This window comes from Alosa alosa, chromosome 5 (genome assembly GCF_017589495.1).
Source record: "Alosa alosa isolate M-15738 ecotype Scorff River chromosome 5, AALO_Geno_1.1, whole genome shotgun sequence".
In the NCBI taxonomy this organism is placed as follows: Eukaryota; Metazoa; Chordata; class Actinopteri; order Clupeiformes; family Clupeidae; genus Alosa; species Alosa alosa.
Genome location: NC_063193.1, coordinates 25,245,325 through 25,265,785, shown reverse-complemented (window position 1 = coordinate 25,265,785; position 20,461 = coordinate 25,245,325). Strand labels below are relative to the sequence as shown.

Below are 20,461 nucleotides of genomic sequence, written 5' to 3'. Positions count from 1 at the left end.
AAATAGGAAAAAGAGAAAGACTGACATGGAAGGTAAGGTATTTTAAGAAAGAAAGAGCAGTATATGACAGCTTATATGACAGAGGTTGGTGTTGGTGGTTCAGCTGGTACAGGTATCACAATCACTGGTGAAACAACATCTGACAAACTGGCGCCACATGTCAGACTAAACACTCCCTTGAAATTACAATACAAGTTAATGAAGGAAGAAGTATCACTTAAAGTAACAAAACGTAGGAATTCCCCTTTTTTCCGTTTTCAACAAAGGCCTGCTGTCTACTTTGTGATTTGTAATTTTATTTATAACAGGGACAGCACATACAGTATTAATGAACAATAAGTGGCTAATTTCCATCTTAAGTCCCTTAGGCAGGTTTATATTTAGTGCTAACAAAGTAGCCAATCTATCTATAATCTATAAATGACAGGAACATTTGTCTGTCTGTTTGACTGTTATTCGCATATCTCTCCAACCGTTCATCCGATTGATTTCAAACTTTACAGGTGTCTTGCAACAGTCAGTTTTGACCTTGTTTGGATAAGTAATGCAAAATATTGCATTACTTTGGACTATCTTTGCACTTTGAATAAACAAACGACAATTTCAACGGCAAGGTCCCAAATTGAAACAAGCGATAATGGTCCCGAATTTAACCGCATGGATCTCAATTTCAAGTTTTTGCCTGAAATTGCACGCCTGCTTCAGAGGTCACTGTTCCCACCTAGTTTGGCCTAAAATCAAATGCTTTCTTTGGAAAGCTGAGACACAGTAGTTTCTTGGAAAACAATCAGAAAAACTGCATGATGTACCGACACAGTTACAGAGGCTACATTATTGTTTTTTCTTTCTGCTGGATAACAAGCATCTCTGACCTGACCACATTTCAGCCATCTAGGTCACTTTATATGACTTAGAAACACAACTGAGCCCTAGCACCAGGTCTTGTGAAGCTGTGTGCAAAGGTAAATCAATCTAGAATGAAAATATGAATACTTTGGTTACACTTTACTTGACAGTGTCGACATAAGAGTGACATGACACTGTCATGAACGTGTTATAAACAAGTCATAAATGTTTATGACATAACGCTTCTGTTATTAGGTGACATTCGGTTTTTGTCATAACAAGTTAAGGTTGGGTTTAGGGTTAGGGTTAGTGTCATGTCACTCTTATGTCGATACTGTCAAGTGAAGTGCTACTAATACTTTAGACCATTATTTGCCAAGATATGCTCATGCGTTTTTGTAAAATGCCCTATGGAAAAACCCTATAGGACTTTTGGTTATCCGAAATGCATACTGACAATCAAATGCTTACTGCATATGGACCCCTTTGTGTAGAAGCATAATATTGGTCACAAATGAAAGGTAACACTGAAGTTTCATGCTTGCATTTGGATTGTATGTCATGGACTCTGATATGGAATGACTACACTAAATATGGAATAATTACACACAAATATAAATCTGGGCAATTTCTATTTCAATTCAATTCATGTGTATAAGATGGGGGGGGGGGAATTGAGACATAGTAGATCAATTTGATCATGTACTACTCATGTTTTACATGAAAAAGATAACCATGAATTGATTCCCAAGAGTCCAAGCTTTCAAATGGTATTATTATATGACTATGCTACATAAAAATATGATGTATAAAAAATATTTTAGGCCCCAGCCGTGGTGCAACTGGCTGGGGCACCTGCACCGTACGCCGGCGACCCAGGCTCAATCCTTTCCGGATCCCACCTTGACTCTCTCTCCCACACACTTCCTGTCACTCTCCACTATCCTGTCACATTAAAGGCATAAAAGCCCCAAATATATAATTAAAATATACTGATCAGCTACAGACAACGAGTGGCAGACAGAGGCCCTGTTTAGACGACAACGGAAATGATGCAAACGGTGATGTTTTTCTGCGTTTGACCCTGTCATTTAGACGCAAGCGGTGATGTTATTCTGCGTTTGACCCTGTCATTTAGACGCAAGCGGTGATGTTTTCTGCGTTTGACCCTGTTATTTAGACGCAAACGGTGATGTTTTTCTGCGTTTGACCCTGTCATTTAGACGCAAGTGGAGGTCCCCCCCCCCCACAAACGGAGATTTATGTGATGAGATGAGATGTAATGAGATTTTTAGTCAGTTCAAAAGATAAAGAGGAAATGATTCTGTTGCTGTGTTGCTGTTGTTGATATTTTCGGGATTCTGATTGGCTAACATGGGCTTGAGCTTCTCGTTACACTGCCACGTACAGGTTTGGCATGCTCTTGAAGGCATATACCCGGGTTAGTGTAAAGGAAACCTTTCCGAAAACTGACAGGTGTGCACGATGTTATTTTTGAAAACAGAGAGGGTGAAATGAAAATAGCCGGCCATGTGTAAACGCAAGAGTGTGATAGCACATATAGGCCTAGGCTACCAGAGATTGTTTTTGAGTCATATCGTTGCAAATTTCAGATGCATCATTCCACAAAACAATTTGTCTTCTCTATTATCAAGTTCAATTGGCTAAACATATTGCCCTAACTCAAAACAGTTGTTAGGCTTATGTCATTTTGATCTGTAAAAAATGACACATGCAGCCATGCTTAAATTCTGCTCACTGCACATGTATTATAATGTACTGGTATTATAATATAATATTCAGTAGTCATTATTGAATGCTTAGCTGAAATGATGTTTTCCCTATCATCCTATTTTTAAAGCAGGCATGTAATTGGGCTACAGGTTTTCTAAGGGAATAGCATGTCTGAAAGGGCATTGCACTAGTTAGTTTAAAACTGATAAAAAGAATCATGCGCCTACCAGTAACAATGACATTACTTAGTGTAATACAGGCACACATCACCAGAGGTGGAAAAAGTATGAAAATATTGTACTCAAGTAAAAGTACCAATACCTTGATGAAATATTACTCAAGTACAAGTTCAAATACCGATCTGAAAATGTACTCAAGTAAAAAAAAAAGTAGTTAATTTAAAATGTACTTTAAGTAAAAGTTACTTAGTTACTTTTTTTTGGGGGTACCAGAACAACCAGTTTTACCAAAGACTTTCTAATGAGGAGATACAGCACTCAAAAAATCCTCCATAGTAATGTATGGGGTCATAGTAATGTATGGGGCCAAATGCCAATATGGCAGTTGTCTACACATCATATGTCTACACATATCACAACCCTTCCGCGGCAAAACGTCGACATGTGACATTGAGCCAGTCATGTGGTGTGTTGTAAAATACATTGAGCCAATCATGTGGTGTGCTGTGAAGACATCGTGCCAATCATCTGTTGTGATCTAAGCTGCTGGAGCAAGATTGGTGTCGTGAAGCCTTACGCTCACGCATTTCTGCTGAAATAGATGCACGATAAGTGCCCAAAAAGTGTTGCAATATGGCCGCCGAGGGCCGCCGGAGTTCTCCTTTAAGTTTGAGCAGTAGTTGATTTTCAAAGTTAGTTGCACTCATCCTTGGGTCGCTTTGCAGTGAACCGTAATCCAGCACAACTGAAAAGCCCCTCACAGGCAGCTGAGGCAGGCAGGCCAATATTGAGTTGCAGAGAGTTTTTTTTATATTTGGAAACGAGCAGAAGGTTCAGCAGATTAAAGCGCGTCGTACTGGGGGGGAAAGTGGGAAGTATAGGGCCCCAATACAGGGGGCACAACATTTTCACCAGGCATTAGTAATAACTCAGGTAATCCACACATAAAAAATCCAAACAACTCCATAAGTAGAGTCATGTAATGAAGTTGAATAACAAAGGGGGAAAGTATTGAACACGCTAAGAAAAAGCACTAAGGCAAGGAAAGGGAAGGAACGAGCTGGAATCTGTAGTTAGTAGAGAGTAGTAGAGAGTAGTTATCCTTTCTATCTGTGCAAATTAATATAAGCTTGGTTAGTAGCCTAAATATTAATGGGCTAGGTTTTTCATTACCAAGGTGTCACACAAGAAACATTTCATGATGGATAAAAGCAAAAAGCTCTCCCAAGACCTTTGCATGTCATGAGCCCTCTCACTCCACCGGGTTACCACCTTAATTGGTTTCCACTATCTTCCACTCTGCTCACCACTCTCTCTACTCAGCCTAACTAGCTCCACCTGTCCCTGCTCTGCTCTGCTCTAATTACTCTGCCAGCTGCGCTGCATTACCCACTAACCTCTCCCAGTATTTAAAGCCCTGTCTTTCAGCTCTCCTTTGTCAGATCGTCTGCAAAGCTCACACCTGGAACCTGTTTGCTCGCGCTTCTGGCTCACTCTTGTTTTGTGACCCTGGACCTGCCTGAATCTTGGATACTCTTCTGCCCCAGAGAACCAGACCTGCTTTCTGCCGTGCGACTCCTGACTACTCTTGATCCCGGTAACTCTGACCAGCCTTCTGCCTTGCTACTACAATTTGGATCTCCCTTGAACTGTACTTCTGCCTTGTTTCATCCGCCCGTTGTGTCTGTGTTCCCCCAGGACTTCGGACCACCCACCACCGTCGTCATAGGGCGCGCTCGCTGCCACTGGGGGGCACACAGACCCAGCGCATTGGGCCGGAATCGGTTATTCCCAGTAACCCCTGGAGCCTTCACTCACTCCCTACTTCCCTTTTCCCTTAAGTTTAATAAACTTTCTGGTGTGGCCGCAATTGTGGTCCTCTGGTGCGTCTGTCTGAACCGTGACAGTGCGATCTGACCATCATGGACTCAGCGCACACTTCCCCGACATGGAAACCGGCGAACCTGAGCAACCCACCGCCATGCAGCGCCTGGAACACACTGAGAGAGGGCTAGCCCGCATGGCGGCGACATCACCTCCCCCTGCTTCAGGTCGGCCACCAACAGCATCAGCAGTTCCAGCAGCACCAGCAGCAGTTCCAGCAGCAACAACAACTTCGCCATGATCATCCAACTCCTCACCAACCTTACCCCAGCCACTCCGCCCACCGGCCCAGTTCAGGCAGTCTGCCCACCAGCCCTGCCCCGAGTTACCTGCCCGGTCATTGCAGCGCTGCTCGAACCCAAGATTGGAAACCCGGCGGTTCAGCGGCGATTCAACCCAGGTCCGGCCATTCCTGACTAGCTGCCGACTTCAGTTCTCCTTGCAGCCAAGGACCTTCGCCACGGAAGGGGCCAAAGTTGGGTATGCCATCACTCACCTGGCGGGCGAGCTCGACTCTGGGGAACAGCAGAGTTGAGCGTCAAACCCCGCATGTGCAACCTTCGACCTGTTTGCTGAGGAGATGCTGAAGGTGTTTGACCTGGATTCACCAACGCAGAGGCGTCTCGTGAACTGTTCAGTATTCGACAAGGCAGGCGTACAGTCGCCAGACCATTCCATCGACTTCGAACCCTGGCAAGGCGAAGTTCTTGGAACACACCATCGTTGGTGGGCCAGCGTTCTTCCATAGCTTGGCCAACTATATCAAGGGCGAGTTGGTCTCCCATGAACTGCCTTCCACTCTTGATGAAGCCATCGCACTGACTGTCGGATCGACAGAAGGATACAGACCGATCGTCGTGAGAGGGGGCGCCAAGGTCCACCAACTACCGGCATTCGGAGAGATCCGACTGGGCTCCTGTCATCTACTGCCACTCACCCAAGTCAGCTTGACCAGTCTGAGCCCATGGAGATTGGGCGAGCCTCTCTCACTCCTGCAGAGCGCCAGCGCCGCTTCACCTCAAACCTCTGCCTCTATTGTGGAGGTGATGGACATCGTGTGGTAACCTGCCCTTTTAAGGGCGAAGCTCACCGGGCATAGGGAGAGTCGGTTGAGCTCAATGACCATCAGTCCTCCGACCGCCAAACCCCTGCTGCAGGTTCACCTCCGCCTCTCTGACTCAACTCACACCCTGGCTGCTCTGGTGGATTCTGGGCCCGAAGCCAACATAATGGACATCAAGCTGGCACGCCAACTGGGACTGGAGAGCGACCGTTTGACACCTCCTATTCCTGCCGGGCACTGGGCCGGACACTTACTCGGATCGGTCACTCATGTCACGGCCCGGTCTCGATGGGTCTGTCGGAAACCATCAAGAAACTATCCAGTTTCACCTGCTCCCTTCTCCAGGCCAACCCCTCATCCTGGGTTACCCATGGCTCCGCCGGCACAACCCTCAGCTCGACTGGGTGACCGGGGTGATCAGGGAGTGGGGAGAGGACTGCCACCGAACCTGCCTGCTTGCTGCCGCACTACCCCCTCGGCCAGTACCCACTAACTCCGCTCCTGACCTCTCCAATGTCCCAGAATGCTACCATGGTCTCAGAGAAGTGTTTAACAAAGCAAGAGCCACATCTCTGCCCCTCACCGACCCGTGCGACTGTGCCATCGACCTCCTCCCTGGAGCGGCCCCTCCAAAGGGCGTCTTTGTCGTTGTCTGCTCCTGAAAGAAAGTCCATGGAGGACTACATCAACGACTCTCTGTCCGCAGGATTAATCCGTCCATCTTCATCTCCTGCTGGTGCTGGCTTCTTCATTGTGGGGAAGAAGGACGGATCTCTTCGCCCCTGCATCGACTACAGGGGACTCAACGACATCACAGTGAAGAACCGTTACCCTCTGCCTCTGCTCACCTCTGCCTTTGAGTTGCTCCAGGGAGCCACTGTTTTACCAAGTTGGATCTCAGAAGCGCTTACCACCTAGTGCGGATCCGGGGGGGAGATGAATGGAAAACCGCATTCAATACACCAACAGGCCACTACGGTATCTGGTTATGCCTTTTGGCCTCACCAATGCTCCTGCTGTGTTCCAGGCTCTAGTGAATGATGTGCTGCGGGACATGTTAAACAAGTTTGTCTTCGTTTACCTGGATGACATCTTAATCTACTCCAGAAACCTGTCTGAACACACCCGCCATGTCCAGCAAGTCCTTCATCGTCTCCTGGAGAATTCCCTCTCGCCAAGGCAGAGAAATGTGAGTTTCCGCGTCAAGACAGTGGCCTTCCTGGGGTACATAGTGGCAGAGGAAGTATCCAGATGGATCCTGCCAAAATATCAGCAGTCACTTCATGGCCAGTTCCGGAGAACAGAAAGAAGCTGCAACAGTTTCTGGGGTTTGCTAACTTCTATAGAAAGTTTATCCGGAACTACAGTACCATTGCTGCCCCTCTCACTGCTCTAACCAGCACCAAGCAACCCCTTCACCTGGACCCCAGCAGCCGACAAAGCCTTCAGTACCCTCAAGGTAAGGTTCACCTCGCTCCCATCCTCCAGATGCCTGATGTGGACCCGGCAATTCATTGTGGAGGTGGGGCCACCGGATGTGGGAGTTGGTGCTGTGATTTCTCAGTGGGCTGCGGAGGATAGGAAGCTCCATCCCTGTGCCTTTTTCTCCCGTCGGTTGTCCCCTCTGAGTGCAATTACGACATAGGGAACCGAGCTGCTGGCTGTGAAGCTTGCCTTGGAGGAGTGGCGTCACTGGCTGGAGGGTCCACCATTCCATTTCTCGTTTGGACCCGATCATAAGAACTTGGAGTACATCCGCCCGCGGCCAAGCGGTTGAACTCAGGCAGTCCCGCTGGGCCTGTTCTTCACCAGGTTTAATTTCACTCTGTCATACCGGCCTGGATCACGCAACACCAAGCCAGGCGCCCTCTCCCGTCAATTCCAGAAGGATGACACCCCTCCAAGGATCCTGTGTCGATTCTGCCAAGTCCCTGCATCGTAGCAGCTCTGACCTGGGCTGTTGAGGAACAGGTGCTGGAAGCTCTCCGTAACCAGCCAGGTCCCAGCTTGCCCAGCTGACCCGCCTTTTTGTCCCGAAGACCTGAGGGTCCCAGGTCATTCAGTGGGGACATGACTCCCGCCCTAGCTTGTCACCCTGGCTCCACCCGCGCCTTACAACCTGCTTCGCCCAGAGGTTCTGGTGGCCCTCTCTGAGAAGGGATGCGGGGAATTGGTCCAAGCCTGCCCCATCTGCAACCAACACAAGTCGTCCTGCCAGCCCCCAGCGGATTGCTGCAGCCCCTGCCTGTGCCCAGGCGTCCCTGGTCTCACATCGCCCTTGACTTTGTCACGGGGCTGCCCCCTTCAAGTGGCATGACCGTCATTCTCACCATAGTTGACCCGATTCAGCAAGATGGCACGCCCGTTCCCCTCCCCAAGCTCCCAACCGCCAAAGGGGAGGCCGCCCAGGTGGTCCTGGAACCGTCTTCGGATCCACGGACTGCCAAAGGATGTAGTTTCTGACCGTGGCCCACAATTCTCCTCCGCCTTTTGGAAGGAGTTCTGTCACCTGCTGGGAGCCACAGTCAGTCTGACTTCAGTTCCATCCCCAATCCAATGGGCAGTCAGGCGGGCAAATCAGGGCTCGAGAAGGCACTGCGATGCATGACCTCACGCAACCCCCACTCCTGGTCGCAGCAATTGACATGGGTAGAATGCGCACACAATTCTCTGACCTGCTCTGCCATCGGTATGTCCCCTTCCAATGTGTTTATGGATACCAGCCTCCTCTATTTGCCAGCCAGGAAGGGGGGTTACTTGCCCATCTGCACTTGCTTTTGCCCGTCGATGTCGCCGCACCTGGTCACAAGCCCGAGCCACACTCCTCAGATCCGTTGCCAGCTACACTACCGGGGCCAACCGTCGGAGAATTCCTGCTCCCACCTACCATGTTGGTCAAAGGGTGTGGTTGTCATCGAAGAACCTGCCACTCAGGGTGGAGTCGCAAAAGCTGGCACCTCGGTTCCTTGGCCCATTCCCTATCGTAAGAGTGATTAGCCCAACTGCTGTCCGGCTCCAACTGCCTAATTCCATGAGGGTGCACCCCACTTTCCATGTGTCTAAGATTAAGCCCATTCATGAGAGTCCGCTGGTCCCTGCTGCGCCTTGTCCTCCTCCTCCACGGCTCGTCGATGGTGGTCTGGTTTACACCGTCCGCCGCCTGCTTCGGTCCAGACGGAGGGGTAGGGGCCTCCAGTACCTCATTGACTGGGAGGGCTATGGACCTGAGGAAAGGACCTGGGTGCCAGCTAGTCGGATTGTGGATAGGACTCTCATCACCGCCTTCCACCAACGGCATCCTGATCAACCTGCAATCCGTAGGGGCCGCCCCAGAGGGGTCCCTAACCGTCCTGCCCGCCCAGCTTCCCGTCCTGTGCCTGACCCTGTCTCGGGACCTGTCCCATCTCCCGACCACGACCCTCCGGCTTCCTCCGAGGGATGAGGGCGTTCACTCGGGACCGTTCGGAGGAGTTCTAGCCCCCTCCGGCTCCCCTCCTCCCGCCCGGCGTGGTGTTGCTCTTGGGACTTCTGGGGCCGTCCCTTGGGGGGGGGGTTCTGTCATGAGCCCTCTCACTCCACCGGGTTACCACCTTAATTGGTTTCCACTATCTTCCACTCTGCTCACCACTCTCTCTACTCAGCCTAACTAGCTCCACCTGTCCCTGCTCTGCTCTGCTCTAATTACTCTGCCAGCTGCGCTGCATTACCCACTAACCTCTCCCAGTATTTAAAGCCCTGTCTTTCAGCTCTCCTTTGTCAGATCGTCTGCAAAGCTCACACCCGGAACCTGTTTGCTTTCAAGGCTTCTGGCTCACTCTTGTTTTGTGACCCTGGACCTGCCTGAATCTTGGATACTCTTCTGCCCCAGAGAACCAGACCTGCTTTCTGCCCGTAACGACTCCTGACTACTCTTGATCCCGGTAACTCTGACCAGCCTTCTGCCTTGCTACTACGAATTTGGATCTCCCTTGAACTGTACTTCTGCCTTGTTTCATCCGCCCGTTGTGTCTGTGTTCCCCCAGGACTTCCGGACCACCCACCACCGTCGTCATAGGGCCTTGATCGCTGCCACTGGGGGCACACAGACCCAGCGCATTGGGCCGGAATCCGGTTATTCCCAGTAACCCCTGGAGCCTTCACTCACTCCCTACTTCCCTTTTCCCTTAAGTTTAATAAACTTTCTGGTGTGACGCAATTGTGGTCCTCTGGTCGTCTGTCTGAACCGTGACATTGCAACCTTATTGTTGCAAAACATATCAATGAAACTGGTTACAAATGCATTTCAAAACATCAGAATCTTCCAGTAAGCAGCATGGGAGCCATTATCTGCAAGTGGAAGAAACATCACTGCATCATCAACCGCCATGCACAGGATCGCAATATTTCTGACCAGGGAGTCAGAAGGATAGTCAATTCCAAGAGCCAAGAATCACTCGGAGAAAGCTCCAGAAAGACTTGAAGGCAGCCAATTCAATTAAATAGTTCACAAGAGGGACCCCTGGAATCTGTTTAGAACAATGGGCCAAAATCACTAATAAGTTTTGTCATATAGGAAATGTCTTGAAGCTGTCTTTACAAACAAAGGCTTTTCCACAAAGTATTGAAGAAATTTCAGTAGGCACAAATACTTTTTTCCTGTGTCATTCCACTTTAATACATAAAACTCTTATGTTTGGATTTTTTATATGTGTGTTAATATAATGTGTGGTGAAAATTTCGAATAGACTCACTGGAAGTTTAGGCTAGTTACTGAAAAAAAAAATTAAGCGTTCAATACTTATTTCCACCATATATTTATTTTACCTGAATATTTTAACTTCTAAATTAAATGTCAAAATGAATGTCAGACGAAATTTAAAGGTTGACTGACTGGATTTTGTATACAAAACATAGTGAAAACTGTGTAAGGTCACTCTCACTCTCCCTTGCTAAAGAGCTAAATGGTTTAGTCCGCCTGCACGATTCATAAGGTAGTCTATCTTTTGTTTATTTAGTTGAGCATCGCTAGTAGTGGACCGCTAATTGTTTTGCTGCTGGTGCAATGTCTTTCTCCAAGAAAGCCAAGTCAGGTTACTAAAAACAAAGGCCAAAACAGGAAAAAGAGAGACATCAAAATGAGGGGAAACAACAACTGCTAATAAACTTCTTTCCAAAGAAAGGTGAGCACAAACGTCAAAACACGAAATCCCATGGTGTTTGCTTAAATATCTCCGCAATCATTAGTGCTAAAATGAACTGAGACAACCGATTGGAATAGCGGAAAATACACTTTCATAGGTTAGGCTAATCTGATGCATCTGGTGATCCAGCTCCATCACTTTCAGAAAGACTGCATGGCGCCAGCTTGATTCATGTCCTGTTGTAGGCTACACGCTGATCATTATTACTAGGCTAGTGGTTTAGGGCGCGATTTTTTTTCTCTCCCTTTCCGTTTTCGTCAGTCTTAACTTTTTTTTTTTTTTTACTCAAGTAACGGATGGGATTTTTGATGTAGCGAAGTACAATACTTCACTCAAAATGTAATCAAGTAAAATTTAAAATACCGATTTTATAAACTACTTAAAAAAATACAAAATACACACAAAAACTACTCAATACAGTAAAGTGAGTAAATGTATTTCGTTACTTTCCACCTCTGCACATCACAATGCCAGTGACTTCATCAAAATACCTCATGCTGTTATTTTCCCATATGGAAAAGTCCTGTTGAAAACACATATGATTCTTATCTGTCCTAATAGAATAATGCAAGGACCATATATTGCTCTAAAACTACATGTATGGTACAGTAAGATAACACCCAAGGGGACACAGTTAGTGTTCCTCATTAAGCTTGGCAGGTGTGGGATTCTCCCAGATTTCAGCAATGGACCTTAGAGTAGTCACTCTACTTCTCTTGCTTTCTGCAGTCCTCCTCAGCACTGATGGTGAGTTGCCTTACTCAGACTAACAGGCCGTTTCACATTTCTGTCCTTATCTGTTACAATCAAAGATTCTAGAGCGGAGCTCTGTTCTAGAATCTTTGGTTACAATCGTTTGAAAACATCTTTCTGTTTGAGTCACAGTAGGGCCCTTCAATTGCTAGCCTACCGTAAGCAAGATTGTGATCAGTTTTTGGAGCATCGGAGCCAGAGATGAAAATCTGTCAATTTCTGCCAAGACACTAAACGTGGGTCATGAAGGATCACTTACCAGGTCACTAAACCAAAATGTATGTCAAAACAAAAATGGTTCACTGAACACAAAATCAAACTTCTGCCATTACCATATCAGTCCCCTGATCTAAACTCCACAACAAAACCGCAGGGTGATTCAAAGAGAAGAATGCACAATCTGGACGATCTGAAGAGATTTTGTAAAGAGAAATGGTCTCAAATCCCTTGCTTTGTATTCTCCAATATTATGGGATGTCATATGTTTTTTTTTTGTTTCTCAGAATAAATTTGCTTCCTTTCAAGGTTTGATCTTTCCTCAATGTTTATTGGATTTACAAGCAATCACCAAAAGATTATTTTTTTGATGCCTGTTTTTAGTCAGATTTACCAAGAGTGCCAATAATTCTGGAGAGCATTATCAGAAAATCCCAGGAAATCCCTGAGTCAAAGGCTAGATGCAGATCCTTCATTTCATGGGTGTTGGGTGTTCATTCATGCCCTGTCTGGTTCAGAGAGTTGTCTATATGTGGGTTGGGGAGTTTTATAAACCCCACCTGCCCGACCCATTTTGGAAATCCAATCCACCCCCGCCTGAACCTAAAAAATATGCGTTTAGCATCGACCCGAACCCAACCGACCCACAAGTGGCACAAATGGATAAGAGACATGGTTGCATCCATATCATGGAGTGTGGTCACTGAGGTCAGGCAGACGACTCTGCTCCCACATGGCCAAAGCAGGAAGACTGAGGAGGGGTTTCTTTCCTCAAGCCATTCGCATCCTGCACACATACACGTACAACATCAAACTACATTAGCTTACATGGACTTGCTGTACTGCGCTCACACACACTGCACTTTACCCACTTCTCTCTCAATCTAGTTATTCAATTCTTTTAAAACATTCTTTCTTTATCCTTATAAATAGTTGGTGATTCCTCAAAACACCTCTGCACAGGAAAGTTGAGCAGCTGAATGGCATTTTGAATGACATGTTTTACAACAGTAGCCTATCTCTATGTATGTGACAAATAGAAATGAACAGCAAACACACAACTTTCCACAGAAAATGTGAAGAAATCATGACTTATTGTAATAGGAATGATATATGAATCTACTACAAAAATGGCAAATGTCATATCGTTTACATTATTATATTAATATCTTATATTATCACATACCTTTTTATTTATATTCATTCATTTAGCAGATGCTTTTTTATCCAAAGCGACTTACATGTCAATTACATTACAAGAGCCATTGTCCCTGGAGCAACTTAAGGGTTAAGTGCCTTGCTCAAGGTTTTCAGTTCTAATGCCAGTTGAACCAGTTGTTTGGATGAAATTGGTTTAGTATATTGTGTATGCGAGCCTGTTTTTGTTTCTCAATTACAGAGCCAAGGCTGTGTACAAACACCAGAATGTGACAAAATTGTACTATTATAGAATTGCTAACTTCCTTCTAACCTGGCACACTGCAGTTTAAAATCACTGTAATGGGATTTGGATCATGTGAACAATTCTAAAGAGGACAGACCTCTTACAGTACACGTTTTGCTTTATTAAAAGGATGAACAAAATCAATGATACAGCATCCAACCCTGACGATTTCAATAAATTATCACACTAGCATGGACTAAGTGCTTACCAGGCTTCCATAAGGATAACAAATATAAAGCAACACTGGTGGAGACGTCCACCTGCCCAGTTTCCCCAGCTGGTCCCAAACTGACTATAAAAAGTTGACGATGTCATTCTTTTAGGAGAGCAGCAAACATATTACAACAATGCTAATATACTCAACTGGCCTTATCTGCATAGTTTAGATTGCTGTGAACTATGGCTGTTTTTTTTTTAACTCTCCATAAAACATTCATTTCCACCATTTTTTCAATGTTTGCTGGAGCTGATACATTAAAAGCTACATAAATTAAATGTAAATAATAAAAGTCAATAATGTAAAGTCAAACAGAAAACAAGCTATGTTTTTTTTTACATTTACATTTTATCGCACCTGCATTATTTGTTTCTTTTGAGGACTAATGATAAGGAAATAATTTCCTACCTCAAACATCTACAAAGTGATTTTTTACTGAAAAGTTCTCAGACCCACTGTATGCCAGTAAGACTACGTGGACATCAAACTAGCAGGAAAATAATGCCTGCGTTACTCAGCGATTCCTGGCCCTACATCTGTTTGACAAGCATTGCCATCAAAGTGCTATTTTTCAAAACAACCAACTGTTTTTAAAGGCATGCATAATTGAAGCTTTTACAGGATTGTTTTGGTAAATATTACTAGTGGTTACAGGTGTTATTGCCCACTTTTTGAGGGATTTGTCAAAGTGAGGATTTTGAAATCAATTCACTTAAAATCTCCAAACATGAAGGAAAAGGATACCTAGGCTACACATTCAAACTTAAATAATTTTCATACCTCTCATTTTGTACAGCGTTACAAATCTGGTGATCAGCAAGTGTATTAAATGAACCAAAAAAACAAAACAGCAAATCAAACACAAACATGCTATTAATTTTTTGGTTCACCAGTGGTTGTGCCTGAGCGAGTCCTCATATCCACATATCCTACTGCAAACATGAGAAGGTGAGTTTGATAGCAACAGCTGGTCAAGGCTGGCCTGGGTGCAATGCTGAACTTAGTCCCGCCCACAACATTTGAGGTCGGGAAGTTCGGTCTGGAATTGCTCCATTGTGGAGCAAGTATGCTAGCCCTAGATCGGGTGGACCAATCAAATCGGGCTTTACGATGATGGACAGGTGAGCAACAGCGCCTGGTCTATCCATGGAGGTATTATATATAACTGGAGAGAGTGACTAAGTCCCGCCCCCATTCATTTCAATGGCCCATGCTAGGCTAGCTACTTCAGCCAAAAAAGTTTGAAATTGACCGCAGCCATCTTTATGAAAATGGCGTTTCATGGGTGTTCGTTTCCGGCACCAGCTAGAATTAGCCTATTCGATTTCACGTTACAGACAGAGACAACGTCAGGTACAACGGTATGTCGTTGATGAGGATTGGACATTCCCTCAGAGGAAAAGAATTTGTTGAGGAACGCGCTTCACTTCACCTTGTTATAAGCGCAAATTTATTTCATTGGATAACATTTTGGGAATGGTGGTAGAAGTTTGCCTTGTCTCTGAAGTCCTAGGTTATTTAATGTGATATATTTATATGCGATAATAAACAATGCGAATCAATATTGAGTCACTTTAGGCTACACATATAATGATGCTATATTTGGACAGGTTGTAGGCCTACGAAATAGGCTATCTAACGAAAATGGCTATAATTAAGTAGACATGGGATGTAAGAAACTTGTGGATAGCTGGGATTTTTGCTGCACCCAGTGTGAATTTGCAGCTTGTTAAACCTAGGCTTCATTTGCAGGCAGACGAAATGCCAGCGCAAATTAAACTTACTGATAAGCGCACATCCCTCGGGTATTGTTGCAAGAAAGCAAACTAAATAAGTCATTGACATTTGTTTCGTTTTTAATCACTTGAGGAGATAGGTTACATGATCCAGACGTTGCGTTGTCATGGACTACAGGTATGAATACAATCTACGTTTTAAAATAGTTTTCATACACAACGCAATGAGTAGGCTAATAGGCCTAATTGGATATAGGTCATTGCTATGTATCTGCTAAAATGTATGGTCATAATCAGTTACCTTGTCAACCCACACATAAGGCAAATAATATCCTGATATGACAACATTTACTTTTTCTTTTATTTACCACAAAGTCCGGTATAATACAGCCTAACCATGTAGGCATTAAGACAAGTATCTCCTGAGATTGTAAAAGAACTACAGGAAATGTTGCATACCCAGCCGTTGATGGTTATGTTTGGATTACAAAACTATGACTATGATGATTTCTGAACAGCTGCTCTTTCAGGAACAAATCATTCCCTTGAGAAACGCACTTGTTCACGCTCTCTCTCTCTCACTCTCACACACACACATTCACTTCTTCCATGATAGCCTACTGCCTGGCAAGTAAGGCTATTATGAATGTGCACTGGCAAAGTACCGTTAGTTTCCTGGAGGCAGGAACAGCAGGAGCGGAGGGTCCGTCTCCTGCACCCATGTCAGCCTCCATAATTAAGAGCATTTTTAACTTATGCTCCACGTTTGCAGAGTTTACAGATTTTTTCATTTATGCTCCACATTTACAGATAAACGAGAAACAAAACTGTAATTCAGCCGCCATTAAGAAGTTACTGTAAAGGGAAGTGATAGTGAACTGTTATGTAAGAATGTAAAGGTTAGATGAATGGAACCCCTTACTTTTCTGAAATTCCTTTTGCTTCCCCTTGCAACTTGTCTGTTCTACAATAAGACTATATTATTCCCCCCTTTGCCTGGTGGCAGTCCCTTTTTACCTTTAAAAATACATTTGCCATGCATTTCCATCTTATTACACAGGTATATGTTTTATATGGGAGCACTACAACAGTACGTAATGTATTTGTTGAAGTGATGTTCTGTACGACGTGTGCGATCATACAGGTGTGCGCATGAGAGACAGGTGGCAATTGCTCCTCCCCGGGTGGTGTATTTATCTTCCTGTACCACAGTTAGTGCTCATTGCCGCGATGGACTTCAGAGGGATCACTCTACTTCTACTTGTCATTTCTGCAGTCCTCCTCAGCACTGATGGTGAGTTGCCTTGCTCAGACTCACAGACCGTTTCTCCTTTCTGTCCTCAGCTGTTATAATCGTTTGAAAAAAATCTTTCAGTTTGAGTCACATAGGGCCCTTCAAGAGCTACTGTAGGCAAAATTGTGATTAGTTATTTATTTATTTTTTTACTAAGATAACGCTGATGAACTTAAAGTTCAAAATGTAGTAAAAATGATGTCATGTTCTCATTGTGTCTCTGTGTGTGTGTGTGTTCAAATAAGCATTGAAATGTGTGTGTGCTTGTGTGTGTGTGTGTGTGTTCAAATAAGCATTGGAATGTGTGTGTGTGCGTGTGTGTGTGTGTGTGGGGGGTTGATTGAATGGCAGACTCTTGCCCTGACAGGTATTTGCTCCCCTGCATTCAACACTGAACTGATGTGTTGAAACATGCACTGATGTACAGCACAATTACAGCATAATCCACTACTGTGTTACATGCCAACATTTTACCCTTAATTATACAGCAATTCAGAGATAGTTTTTAATACACCAGAATTATTGATATCACTCAGCGCACAGGCCAATGTTGCTTCCTAAGACCTAAGTATGTCTCTTACACAACTCTATGTAATTATGTACTAACCCTAACAAAGAAGCGGTCTTATGGTCCACACAGTAGTTACTGATTAGAGTGTTTTAACTACTTTCATACTGTTGTTCTGTGGGCCTCAGGACATCTTCCTAAGTGCTGTGTGGCTGTTTCAAAGCGCATCCCAACCAAAATTATCAGGAATGTGCAGAGGTTTGAGAAGCAGAGCAGCTCAGGACTGTGTGACATCGATGCCATTATGTGAGTGTGCACATGTGTCTGTCCAATCAACTATCAGTCATTTATTTTACAAGGCATGTTTTAAAATATCATTATACTGTATTTAACTTACTGTTGGGAAAATGTTATACAAGCTGTATAACATTGACATGACAAGATGACATAACATGTAGTGTGACATAACAAGATGAGGTAGGTTACAATATAGGCATGTGAAAACTCAATCACTCAAAACCTTGACCAAGATGTTATTGGTGTTTCCTGTCTACTTTAGAATATACGTAAAGATGCCCAGGACAAAAGGAAAGAAGGACAAAAGAATCTGCGTTCATCCAAACGCCATGAAACTGCTGAAACCATGGATGAAAAAGAAACAACTGTTCTCTTCAAAGATTGCAGCACCATGAACCCTGTATGTAGGAAAGGGCATCTGAGGATAACTTTGCCGTTTCATGTTTCTTGGCACGCTTGCTATCGCACCTCAATTACTTACAAATAACTAACCAATTTGCTGTAACTTAGTTCATTTTTTTTCTTTCTTTCTTTCATTTACTCTTTTTTATTAATAGTATTATCTTGTTATTTTATTGCTTGTTTTCTCTGATTGCTTGTTTAATGGATTTAATGTTTTATTGTTGATTCTGTAAGGTGACCTTGAGTGTTCAGAAAGGCGCCCATAAATAAAATGCATTATTATTATTATTATTATTATTATTATTATTATTATTATTAACTGAAATGTTTAATGTTTGGCAGCTAGTATTAAACCCTCAAACAAGCAAAAATCAAACAAGCCTTTCTTACTTACCGGTATTAAGGGGTCTGACTGAATAAAGGGGACTATCCAGACATCAAGCCTGGGTCTCCACATTGATATATTTCAAACTATCACAAGTCATTGTTCAAGTCACTGGTGAATTATGTTCTAAAAGTTTTGCACATTTAGAGAGTCTGAACAAAAAAAAAAGAGCTCCTGGCCTAAATGCAAGAGCAAGGTCATAATGCAGTGGCAAGAATAAACAGTGGAAGAAGCTTACAATAAAAGGCATCACAGAAGGCAGCTTTAGGGGGGACAGGTGTCCCCACAGAGCAGACAGAGACACCAGGTGGGTTTGAGGGGCTTTTGAGATATCCCCTCTTAACATCCTACATCCTACTCTATGTCTATTCTACTGTTATTCCACATTTAGCAAACATTCATCATTTCAGTCATATTGTTTTTCTATGTAATATTCATATTTTCAATATTCAAGACCATACTTGTGACCAAAGACCAGAACGCTCTACTATGAGGGAAAAAAGTCTGGCTGATGTTATGACCTCTTGAAAAGACAAAGCCAAAGAGTTTTTACTGGGCATATGTTATTTCTTTATAAAAGAATTGTTGCCACTTAACAAGCAAATAAATTCAGAGCAGCCTAAACTGTCTGTGTTATGACCATTTCATTTAGGTCATTAGGTCTTATCTCTTAAAGTACCCGTATGTAAGAAATGTATTTCAATTAATCATAAAATGGCCCTGATATGTCACTAGACATTAAGAAATCATGTTCATTTCAAATACTTATATCACTGACAATTGTAGACCGGCCAGGATATTGTCATGTGAAGTTGCAGCCCTCATCTGATGTTGATGTTGTGTTTTGTCATGTCATGTTGTGTTTTGGCCTGATGTGCCACTCTCCACCTATCTACTAATCACAAAGTCAGTAGTCTTTCGGCATGTGGGTTGGCAACCTCGAGTCAGGGGGGAGGGGGAGGGGATACACCGCTCTACAGTAATTTGAAAGTGATTGCAGTACCAGTTTTGGCCACAATCTTACATATGGTTCCTTTAAGTCTGGCTTTCTTTCAATATTTCATGTAAAAAAACAACAACTGATGATTAAAGGGATCACAGGCTTGCTCCTGTTGGTGCATGTTTAGTTACGCCTGGCTTTTGTGTAACCACATAATCTCTTTGTAGTGTATCCACAGAATCTCAGTCTATTCAAAGCCCCAGCCTTCAGAGAAGCCTAAGGCAACATGCCTCAAAGGTTCCCAAACATGCAGCACACAAGCGATGACACATGACATAAATATTTAAAAACCAACCAAACGGTTACTAGTAGCCTGGCGGGCCATCCTATATCATTGAAATGTATAGTCTGGAATCGAACCATTCACCTGGCTTAATCCAAGGGGCGGGCAGAGAATTGTCTTTCAAACTGCCTAGGCATGCAATAGGCCAGCGCTACGACCATATCCGTATCCGGTCGGCAAAACGGCAAATACATCCTTCTTCGAAAGGAATGACTTAAGTGCATTGTGTTGCTCAACTTTCAAAGAAAAGCACTAGTCCAACTCCTCCAAAGTTGACGCCAACACCGATTCAAACAACCGCTCTTCGTTCGCCATAGCCACCTTCCTTGTTGTTCACTGTCGCAGGACTGTCGTTATCCTGTTAAGCCCGCCTTAAGACAAAATAGAGCCCTGTGATTGGATGACGTCCACGGCGTCAGCCAATAGAAATCCCTATGGTTTGGTACTAGACGTACAGGCTGAGCAAATTAATTTGGCGCCGCTAGGGTGCGTCTACATTTCTAGGCTAGGTTACTAGTGGAAAACAAACACAAAATCAAGCAAACACAACATATTAAACCTTACTAACTATGGACACGAGAAAAAGTTCATATAAAGCTACAAATGAACAAACTACAACAGCTTTCAAACTTGCTGTTAAATCTCATCAAGACTCACCGCTTAAGGGCAGCACTGAGGAATTAACCTCTGATAGTATATTTTTACTAACATATTTCTCTTGAGACTCAATCAGGACGATGCAAGATCAGGATCCAGGCTTTATTCTTTTCAATGAGGGGCCAGTGGCCCTCAAGGGAGAGAAGTACATGTTTGTTTCACCCCATCATGGATTTCACCAGATTCTCAGTATTCTCTGACTTCTCTGACTATACAGAAACAGTCTACCAAATTTAAGTTACACACAAAGAGAAGGAGGGACCTCTAGGTCCAACCCAGTTTGAATATGCAATAGAAAGGGAGGATGAGGATTAGGCCTTCATCAGGTCTGGTCAGCTTCTACCCCCTTTCCTGGGAAGTCCTTCAGAGGCCTGGACACATGC

The 20,461-nt window shown here is 44.2% G+C and overlaps 1 protein-coding gene across 1 annotated transcript; it reads left to right on the top strand.

Annotated features, from left to right (window-relative positions):
* The first annotated feature begins 16,482 nt into the window (after positions 1-16,482).
* Positions 16,483-18,041, top strand: ccl27a (chemokine (C-C motif) ligand 27a). The gene is made up of 3 exons (XM_048243925.1): positions 16,483-16,546; positions 17,243-17,360; positions 17,614-18,041. Exons 1-3 carry the CDS (start codon positions 16,483-16,485, stop codon positions 17,744-17,746), a joined length of 315 nt encoding a protein of 104 aa, XP_048099882.1. The 3' UTR covers positions 17,747-18,041.
* Positions 18,042-20,461: the final 2,420 nt, after the last annotated feature.